Genomic DNA, 11,269 nt, shown 5'->3' with positions numbered 1-11,269 from the left:
TCTGTAACTGGAGACTGCATAAATCTTCAGTTCGAATCCACGATTCAGGATTCTTGTTTGTATATACGTGTAAATAAATAAACAGTTTCCCACAGTCAAGAAATGAAAAAGATATTATTATTGTAGTTTTTGAGATAAAAATTATTAGTTAAGAAGTGAATTTTAAGTCTAATTCGATCTTATTACATAACCGACTTATAACTTACTTTTATGTCACTATTCTAAATAATTATAAGAAATGATAAACTTATTATAAATGACAATTTATGATTTGATGGTAATGGTTTTCTTAGAAGAGATCATCAGAGATGTACAAAATCAATGAGACATAAATCTAATTTATATATAAGAGATTGATATTATTTTCAAACTAAAATTTTAAAACAATAAATTTATGAATTTTTATGCTTATATCTTGCTTAGCTTTTTCATGGATTTTTATGCTTATATCTTTTTCATCTTTATTCAATATTAGACTTTAACTTACACTTATATTTAAGCATCGTTTAATGTTTGTGAAATGTTGCTCTTGCAAATAACCATAATATGAAAGAAAAACTTTTGGTTTTTATAACCTTTTTCATCATGGTGGTGCCGCTTTGCATTAACCTTACACATGGACCAGCAAATAAAATGTTTGCAGAAAGTTTGATGAGAAAGGCAGAAAGCATAATATAATATTATGGGAAGATTGGCCAGAAAGTATAATCACTAATTCAGTATTTACAGAGGGGAGAAAAATGTTGTATTCCAAAAAGCAAAACTTAGTGTTTGTTTACCAAAGAAGAAAAAAGTTCAGGAGGGTAAAAGAAGAGACAAAAGGCTGTTACATGACTAGCTATGGTTGAAGGAGAAAGATGAAACCAAAGGGTATGTGCAGAAGGAGAAATTAAGTTAATTGACTGAGACATGATAACTGCATTCAATTATGCCTCCTATACAGTGGTGAGCTATGAAATAATGTTTTGATTTTAGACTTTTATGAACCATCCAAGACTATTTCAAATAGATCAGCCTCAGAGTCATCAAAATCTAAGACTTGGCTATTATTTCCATTGGGTTGATTTGGTTTGTTTGAAGATCTGTTATGCCACTGAGAATCAATCCTACCCATGGAAAAGAGTTCCTTGCTGTCATCATAACCGAGGGTAGCACCAGGGGAATTTACAAGTGGGGCTATGAAGCATGGATTTGGTGTTCTTTGTGCATTTGCAGGTGCATATTTGAATGCACTTTGTCCAAAATTAACCAAAACCTGAATGTCTATGTTTGCAGCCAAAGTTGGAGAGAGTGGAGTGCCAAATTCCTCTGACTGACAGTGGATTACATGCACCAATTCTGAGTCCAATGTGAAGAAAACCTTCTTCTGCCTTGGATCATACCCGCATCCAATTACCCTTTCACTTCCTATCCACTGTGCCTTCTCAGACTCCATCACAAGTTTCATTCCTGTCACAAGTTCCAAAATAACATAAGTAATTCAGCACAAGTTGAAACCGGAGCCATAGAAATTGGTGATTCTTGTTTGGAATAATCTAAGTATCAGTGTAAGTCCTATGTCGAGTAGATATGACAAAGTTATACACCATATAAGATGAAAAACCTATAAACACAATATCTCCGGATTTTAAGTTAAAGCCGGATTTTAAGTTAAAAGGTAGTGTTAATTCCTTATGTGGACTGGACTCAAGTTATATATGTAATGTCTCCGATATATGAAATAATCCCATCAATTCTTGCATATAACACAAGAACTATGAAGACACTGCAGAAGTTATTTGAATGTTAACTTAACCTTTTGATTGGCTGTAATCTTTCTAAATATAATTTGTACATTTTTAGTTCTTCTAGTTTTAAAATGCATCACTTTTTGATCCTAGTAAGTATGTAAATAACGTTTTATAGAGAAAAAAAAGGTATTTCAGACAGCATTTGAAAGACTGAAAAATAGTACAATTATTTTTAAAGAAATTCAATAGATACTTCAGTTGGGTTAAAAAAAAATTACATTGAAAAGTGATGTTAAATATATCTAAAACATTGCATCCAAGTTTTTACTTAAAATCATTGTAATACGACTAACAGAGTGCTGCCTTATTTACCATAACCATGTCTGTTTCATTCTACTCTAAAGTTGGGCATTGAAGTTGTTATATTGAGGAATGTGAAGTGTTAACATTTGATGTTGTGGGCCTCTGAGAAACGTGTATTAAATTGGGTCAAGCTGTTCTCTTTCTGAAACAATAGCAAAAAGCCAAAACTTTGTGCCTAATGAATCTTGAATCTGTATTGCACTTATCACTACACCTCATGAATAATGACCCTGTACTTTTGTCCACAAAATTTGATCCATAGAAAATGAATGGCCATGGAACCTTTGTTTCCTCAAATGGTGTAAAACAGAAAGAAGATTGCAAGCAAAAAGACAAGTTACCTTCAAGAAAGACAGAACCATTGGAGTTGAATCCAATGCTCCTAGGATAGCTACCTGGAACTCTCAAAGGAACAGCTCCTCCTGCTGTCAACCCCAATGAGAACATCACAGATCCAATCTTTCTACCACTCTCTTTCTGCTCAAATTTCACTTCTTCAACCACATTCAAATCACATACACCATTGGAACCATCTTCAATTAAGAGTTTTGTCTTCTCCCCTTCTTTCTTTCCAACAACAGATTCATGATTCCCAACACCAGAACACAGTATGGTGATTTCAAAATAAGCTTCTTGTGGGAATGCATAGTTTCCCAAAGGAGGACCAGGAAGAGGTAGAGCCGTTCTAATGACAGAAGCAACACTCATATTGGAAGAGTTGTTTGAATGAAGAACCTTTTTCAACTCAGGATTGAGTCTAACCTTCTGCATACATTCAGCTGATCCATTACACACTTCCCAAGTTATCTCAGCCTCAGTTTCTCTCCCATTCTCAGCAGCAGCACATGCTCCAAAAAGACTTGATCTTTTTGAAGGAGATGGCATGTTGGTCTTGGTGAAAGCAAATCCAGACCACCCATTTTCCACAGCATCAACCAGAAGGTAGGGATGATCATCCCAGTTGAACAAATGGCCCCTTCTAGATAGCCCATTGTGAAAAACATAAAAGTTTTGTTTTTTGTGATTGTGATTGTTCTTCTGGTCAAATTGGTGATAGAGTGCAGGTTGGTGTTGATGAAGTTTTGCAATTCCTGCTTGGAGAGTCTCCATTCTGGTCAAGCTATTGGGTTGAACAAAGTTTGTGTGGTGTTTGTTGTGATGACACCAACGCCACATGAAAAGCAGCAAAAGGGTTGAAACACATCCCAAGGAGGCTGCCACCACTGCAACATGTATGAGTTCAGCCATCTATGATCTTCCTTCTTTTTCTTTATTATGCATAGAATAATATTGTGAGTTGGGAAGAAAAGGAAGGAAGGAGGAGAAAATGATAAGGGGGCAATGAGGTATGGTGAGCATGGACTAAGACTTGTTCAATCATAAGCATGCAGTCAGAGGCGTTACAATTTGGATTAAATGCTGCTTTTTCAGCGGTGTTTTTCTGGGTCTTTTTAAAATATATATATCGATCCAAACTGATTTTAATATTTTAAAATATTAAAAAATAATTAATATATTAACATTGGTATAATAATAAAATATTAATATATTAATATTAGTATATTTCAAATCTTCAGCAGAATATAACAGTAAGATGTTTTGACTTACAATGCTATGTTTGTGTATTTTTTGGGGTTAAATACATAAATTATTTTTTAAGTTAAAATTTAGGTTTAATTTAGTCTTCAAAATTTTAGATATCGTAAATTTAGTTATTTTAATTAAATTTGATTAAATTTATTTATATTTCAAACGTTATTTTATAAGAACATTTGAGTTGTTTAAACCGTTTCACACATCTCCACTTTAACATTAACTCAAAGATGTGTTTGAAATATCAAATAAACTTAACACAATTTAATTAAAAGAACTAAATCCATGTGTTCTGAAATATAAAAGATTAAATTAGTTCAAAATTTTGAAGAGATAGTAATTCTAATTTTCATTAAAAGTTATATTAACTCAAAAACGTATTTGAAACAAATAAAATTAACAAAATTTGACTAAAAAAACTAAATTTACACGTTATGAAGATGAAAGATTAAATTAATTTAAAATTTTAAGAAAAGACTAATTCTACTTTTGATTAAAGTGTGACATATTTAAGCGTTTTTTTTTTTAATGTGATGAAACGGTGAAGGTAAAGTGTGACATAAGGTTGATTTTTCCTTGGAGTATGAATTCTTTCAGTGTCTTTTATTTAATTTTATGGGAACCGACAAACACTTCTCATTTGTGTAGTTTATTTTGTTTTGTTTTGTGTAGTTTTCAAAGAAAAGAAAAAAGTAAGTAACATGAGTTGTTGTGCTTTCCATATTTGATGCACTTGACTAGTGGTGGCCAAATCATATGATATCATAAAGAAAAAAGAATAGTATGTATGATGCTTCCTAGATAATCTTGTTCTTGCAGTTTCTGAATCAGAGCAAACTTCCAAACGCAAACTGGCTTCTCTCATAATCAGCATCCCAAAAAGTAATTCAAAACAATTAAGGTTGTCAAAGATCACAGGTGTTCATAGCACTTCCAAATAAAATAAATAAATAAAGATGGATACTCATTGGAGAATGAATGAATGAATAAATGTTTTCAATAAAGGATAAATACGTTTTTGCCTATTAATTTTAAGTGAATTTTGAAATTAGTTTATTTCGAAATTTTAGATTAATTTAGTTTTTTATCTTTCGAAATACGTGGATTTAGTTATTTTAATCAAAGTTTGTTAAGTTTATTTGATGTTTCGTACACATTTTAAGATTGTATTTAAGTTGTTTATACTGATTGACACATTTTTGCTTTAATATTAAGTCAAATACAATTATGAAATGCGGTTGAAATGTTAAATAAACTTAGCAAAATTTGATTAAAAGGACTAAATCAACGTATTTCAAAAGATGAAAGATTAAATTAGTTCAAAGTTTCCAAATAGATTAATTCCAAAATTAACTGAAATTTAAGACACCAAAATTAATCCTCGAATAAACTAATAAAGTTTTGTCTTTGGAAAGTAGCTTTACAATGTTTTTTATCAATTATGAATTCCAATTGTATTCAGTTTAGGGAATTTTGAAATCGACATTACAAAAGATAAATTTAATCATTTATGACTAGATAATACTATAAAAGAGTCTTTGTTTCTATTTAATAAGTCTTTTTTATCTTTTAATATTGAAGGATTTACTTGATGTGATTTCTAGGTAATTAAATTTCTATTTCACTTAAAAAAGAGTCTTTGTAATTTTTTTCTTAAAAATTATGTTTTGTTAATCAATATTCTAGAAAAACTAGCTAAAATTTTTAGTAAATGGAACATTTGTATTGAACTATATGCTAGAGGTATACATACTAAAAGACATAATAAGGAATATATTAATAGATTTTTTTCAAGAAAAATACAAGTTCTCCAAATTTTTGTACAATTTGCTGTAAAAAGTTCATGGAAATATATATACTCTGAATTTAGAAGTGGATTACGAAGATTCCATTGTTGGAAAAGAATTTGAAGTATAGTGTGCTCTGCCACTGAGTGCAACCTCTTAAACATCATAATTCAATGTTCTATGTTTGTACTGTTGACTGTGAAAAAACATTTCCACATGTAAACTTTGTCTCATTCCAGATTCCAAACTCATTGTTGAGTTGAGTGAGACACTTGAATATGGCCACAGTGGAGCCAAACCAAATGCCCCAAAATAAGAACAAATTACCAAATCATATTAAAAAATATAGCAACAAAAACAAAAAAGCAAATAATGCATGTTAACATGTTGGATACTGAAGATGCAGATTCAATATCAAATGCAATGTATCACTTAGGTAAAATAGAATTCAAAAAGATGAAACCGACACATTATTTGATGCAAATTACCTCAGACAGCAACATACTTTTACAGTAATTGCATTTTTGAGATTAAAACTCATGAATTTATATTTATATTTTATTAATTTTTTTTCATCAATAAAGAATAAATAAATTAAAAAAAGAACACTTTTGAGATTTTTAACTCTTTTACAAAATATACAAAATCTGTACCTATAAATGCAAATAAATACAAAAGTTTGGCATCATGACCACAACAAAATAAAATAATCATCGTATTTAAATGAAACAATTATATGCATCACAGAGGTAAAGCATTTCAAAATACTCTAAATGTGTCTTTATGATCCACAGTTCACAAGAAAAAAGTTGTATATGTTAGGTCTATAGAGGAAATTTTACTAGGGAGAACAAACACTAGTGAAACTCTGATACCACTTGTTAGGTTTACAGAGGGGTTTCACTGGAGAGATACACCATCCATGAAACTTGAGTCTAATCACATAAGGCATTAACACCACTCTCAACCCAAAACCTTAGGTCAATGAGTTTATGAATTTTTATTCTTATACAGTGTTCTACTTTTACTTACATGACACGTTAAAATACAAAAAAGTTACGATAGAAAATAACAAAACATTTGGTGCTAAATTTATTATTCTAGGATTTTGAATTAGAAGTGATTTTAAAATTATATCATCATTTTGTGTTAAAAGTAAAATTAGTGTTAGGTAGTTTAATATTTTTGAGTGTAGTTCATTCAAAAGATATGCCATAAAGCAGCTGTGAAAGGAATAATTAATAATGATCCTCTGACCAATTAATCCGATGATTAAACATAATTGAGTTGGTTTTTGAAATGGATGCAGCAGAGAAAAGTGAACATCATTGTTTAAATTATAACTAATTGATGGTTTTATAGTGTTAATATATTTGGTAAGATGGTAATGGGTTGGCCAATGAGAATTTGTTTCACGCTTTTAATTCAATGATAAGTTAAAGATAGCTACTTTTTTTTTCTTATGAGTTGTTGAATTAGCATGTGATATGAACTTCATAATTGTAAATTGCAGTGTAAGATAATGTCTCCTCGCTTTCAACTATAATAATAAACTAACAACAACATCTTACATTATTCTAAACACTCAACTTATCACAAACTTTTATAATATTGCTAAATAAATAACTTCAATAATAACTTATATTCATAATTGACTCTTCAATAAAATATTACAATATGCTTCCATGACCAAACTTAGTATGTTTAATCCTGCTTGTCTCACTCGTATAAATAAATTCAAAACATAGACCCACCTTTTCTTTCATATAATAAAAAAATGGATTTATAATAGGATTTTAATGGTTAATATAGGAATAAATATGGTTTTAGTCTTCGAATTTTGATGAAAAATTAGAATTCATTTTCGTCTGAAACTTTAATATCTTATGATCTTCAAACTTTAAAAAAGAAAGATTTATAGTTCTTTTTTATCAAATTAAGTTATTTTTTGAATTGTTTACGGTATTTGACACGTTCTAACTTAATCTAGTTGAAAGACATGTTTAACATATCAAATATTAACGTAATTAAATTAAAAAAACTACATTAATTTATTCAATTTTAAATTTTGAAAAATAAAATATATCAATGATTTGAACAGATATCTAATTCCAATTTTGCACCAAAATATAATTAATCCTAATAGTTATAACTAGATTTTTAGAATAATATTTTTGAAACAAATTTTATATATAATACTTTTCAGAACTAATTTTTTGAAATAAATTTTTCAGAATATATTTTAAAAAGTGTTTTTGAAATGAATTTTTTTTTCGCAACGTCCTTTTCTCTCGGTATTTTCCCTTACTATACTTCCTATGCAGCGGCAATGTTGCAGTGCAATGGGAGGATATTTTGATATTTTTGTTATTGGTACGTAGTGTATTTAGTAATGATGGAGTGCATTAAGCAAAGCCCTTAAAAAATAATTAAGTAGCCCACAAAGAACCAAACAAAAATTTGGTGTTCTGAAAGAAGAGTGAGTGAAGATGAAGTGAAAGAAGCAAAAGAGTTTCCTTTTTTTTCTGCAATCTAAACTGAACACAGAGTGACTCTTATCCACAGAGCATCGACGATGAACAATTCGCTTTTTCTCCACAATGCAAACCCAATCCACTTCACTTTCCACTCCGCATTTTCACAAACACAACGCAGGCACGTTGCTTCCAACAAGTTCTTATCTCAACGTTACCCACGCATCCAATGCTGCTGCATCGAAATCGACATGGTGAAGAACTCCCAAGGAATCTACGCCCCCAAAAGCGACAAGGTCGTTGTTCTCTGGGACCTCGACAACAAGCCCCCACGCGGGCCTCCATACGACGCCGCCGTTTCGCTAAAAACCCTCGCCTCCCGCTTCGGCGAGGTGACTGACTTCTCCGCCTACGCCAACCGCCACGCCTTCGTCCACCTTCCCCAGTGGGTCCTAGAAGAGCGCCGGGAACGCAGGAACCTCGACATCCTCGAACGGAAGGGTGTGGTCACACCCTCGGAGCCCTACACGTGCGGGGTGTGTGGGCGCAAGTGCAAGACCCACATGGACCTGAAGAAGCACTTCAAGCAGCTGCACCAGCGCGAGCGAGAGAAGAAGCTGAACCGCTTGAAGTCGCTGAAGGGGAAGAAGAAACGGGACCGTTTCAAGGAACGATTTTTGCGCGGGAATCATAAGTATAATGAGGCAGCGAGGACGCTGCTGGTTCCGAAGGTGGGGTACGGGCTGGCGGCGGAGCTGCGGCGGGCGGGGGTGTTTGTTAAGACGGTGCAGGATAAGCCGCAGGCGGCGGATTGGGCGTTGAAGAGGCAGATGGTGCATTCGATGAGTAGAGGGATTGATTGGCTGTTTTTGGTTTCGGATGATTCGGATTTTTCGGAGATGTTGAGGAGGGCGAGGGAAGCGGATTTGGGAACCGTGGTGGTGGGGGATTGGGATAGGGCTTTGGGGAGGCATGCGGATTTGTGGGTGCCATGGAATGCGGTTGAGAATGGTGAAGTGGAGTTAGTGCCCAAGAGGAAGAAGAGAAGAGAACATGGTTTTCAGAATGATGATGATGATGACCATGATCGTGGTGATTGGGGTGGTTTGAATGAGGATGAGGAATTGGGGCAAGAGTTTAGGTTGCTGCATAGTGAGGACGAGGATGAAGATGTGGGGAACTATTATTATTATGATGATGATGATGATGATGATGAAGAAGAAGAAGAGGAAGATGGGTTGTATATTTTTTGATTCTTTTTTGGATGGAGCTTAAGACCAAGGTTTTGAGAAACAATTTGCCACCGCAATTTCGGCTGCAATGTCAAGGATTTTTTGGTTTTTGAGGCTGCAATTGTCACTGCGTCTATCTCATTTGTTTGTAATTTCTTGCAATGTGAGGAACTGTGGGAATGCTGCTGTTTTTGTTTATCATTTCTTGCAATATCAAGAAAATGGTACAAAACTGTGACAGGATCTGGAATTTGAAAGCTTGGCCAAGACTGTTTCGTTATACACAATAGAGGTTGAATTGAAGATATGATGTGTTAATGTATGTATGTATGTTATGTTATATGTAGCATCCTTTTGATCTCTATTGGATTATAGAGGGTTGCATCAATTGATTGCTCCCATGGAAGAATAAAGTCTGTTTTTCTAACAGGTGCTTCTGATATAAGTTTCTTTACATTCCTGCTAAAGCTAATGTAAGTCTGAGAAAAGTGTGTTTTTTTCCATAGCTGTTGATGAGTACTGTAAGTTCAATGATCTAGGCTTGGTGAATATAGCTTTGTTAATATGCAGGTTCTGCAAAAATGAAACATAGATCAACTAAATTTTCATATTGAAGATAGATAATAGAAGAAAAACAATTAACTGAAGTTGTTGTTTGAAGTACAGCATAAAACGTTTTGATCCTGCTGAAATTTTTACATGACAAAGCACATACTTTTCTATCGAAGCAAACACTTTTCTCATTGTCCTTTTATCATCATAAAATATGAACAACCAATTCAAGAAAAGGTTATATCCTTGCATGCACAGAAATTGAATGATTTTTTCGTAGAGAGAGATGAATCTCCTTCGTCCATAGTTTTAGCAGCTACTTTAATGAAATCTGTCACTTAAATTTATTTGACAGGTCATAGTTCCAAGATGCAAGATAAAAAAAAGAATTATTTGAACTTTAAATTCCAACGTATATATATATATATATATATATATATATATATATATATATATATATATATATATATACTTTCATAATCTTACAATTTACAATTTCATACAAATGGACTGCTACCTAAGCTATTTATATGAAAAGGCAAATCTTAAAACGGCTTTGAATCTTACACTAATGAATCATACAACTTTGCATCATGGCTACAAATTATATTCAACAAATGTTTTTTTCTTTTCCTTTTTACTCTTTTTATGAATTCTAATGAAAAATATAAACATAAACTGTAATTTGATAAGAACTTGAAGAATCCCTTTAAAACATACCCAATTTAATTATTCCCAAAAATTACTTGTTACTTATTCAATACTAAGACTTTATTAAGTTATTCAATTGATTTATTTTCATTTTTTCTAAAAACAAAATATTGACAGGATTTTTTGGTGTAGATAATAATTTTGTTTTACAAGACTTACGAGTATGTTGTTTTATTTATTGGGATAAATTACACTTATCTATTTTTAAAAGTTATGTTAAATGACATAAGTATCTTTTCTAATGTTAATATTCCTTATATATTTAATAAGATGATATTATTCACACTCCTTCATTCTAACTTTAGAATAAACATTGGTCTCTTTTATATTTTAAATAAATGAAAGACGTTTTGTATTTTTAGTAAAAAAAATTTATTTGCATTATTTATTTAAAATTATATTAACTAAAATTTAAATAAAAAAAATAAAATATAAAACTAAGGAATGTTTTTTATAAATAAAATTACAACATTTTATTTTCAATAAATAAAATAAGACATGTAAATGTCACTTCATTAAAATCATTAAAAAACAAATATCACTTATTAGAAACATAAACAAAGTAAACATCTAAGAAAAAAATATAAAAAATATGATATCATTTATTAAGAATAAGAAAAGTAAATCTCTATTCCAAAACTATAAGGGATCTGAATATAATTTCATTTCATATTTATTACAGTTTTCACTATTTATTTCTAATTCACAGTTTTACACAAAAACACTGTATATCACTTATACAATCATTAATAATTTAATAGTTTCTACAATTACAGTAATATTTTTATTGTCTCCGAATGTTATGATTTGATACAAATTAAAATTTT

The 11,269-nt window shown here is 31.3% G+C and overlaps 2 protein-coding genes across 2 annotated transcripts; one reads left to right on the top strand and one right to left on the bottom strand.

Moving 5' to 3' along the window:
- Nucleotides 1-722: 722 nt before the first annotated feature.
- Nucleotides 723-3,698, bottom strand: LOC114193876 (uncharacterized). Its single transcript, XM_028083845.2, has 2 exons — nucleotides 2,435-3,698; nucleotides 723-1,449 (listed from the first exon to the last, which is right to left on the bottom strand). The coding sequence occupies exons 1-2, from the start codon at nucleotides 3,339-3,341 to the stop codon at nucleotides 980-982; spliced, it is 1,377 nt and encodes a 458-aa protein (XP_027939646.1). The 5' UTR covers nucleotides 3,342-3,698; the 3' UTR covers nucleotides 723-979.
- Nucleotides 3,699-7,930: 4,232 nt separating this feature from the next.
- LOC114194312 (C2H2-like zinc finger protein) lies at nucleotides 7,931-9,606 on the top strand. The gene has a single exon (XM_085665438.1). It carries the CDS (start codon nucleotides 8,049-8,051, stop codon nucleotides 9,198-9,200), a length of 1,152 nt encoding a protein of 383 aa, XP_085521564.1. The 5' UTR covers nucleotides 7,931-8,048; the 3' UTR covers nucleotides 9,201-9,606.
- The last annotated feature ends 1,663 nt before the right edge of the window (nucleotides 9,607-11,269 follow it).

Source organism: Vigna unguiculata, chromosome 8, assembly GCF_037176805.1.
Source record: "Vigna unguiculata cultivar grain cowpea cultivar isolate G323 ecotype 2 chromosome 8, ASM3717680v1, whole genome shotgun sequence".
Classification (NCBI taxonomy): Eukaryota; Viridiplantae; Streptophyta; class Magnoliopsida; order Fabales; family Fabaceae; genus Vigna; species Vigna unguiculata.
Note: the sequence above shows the minus strand (reverse complement) of the source record. Positions and strands in the feature narration are given on the sequence as shown.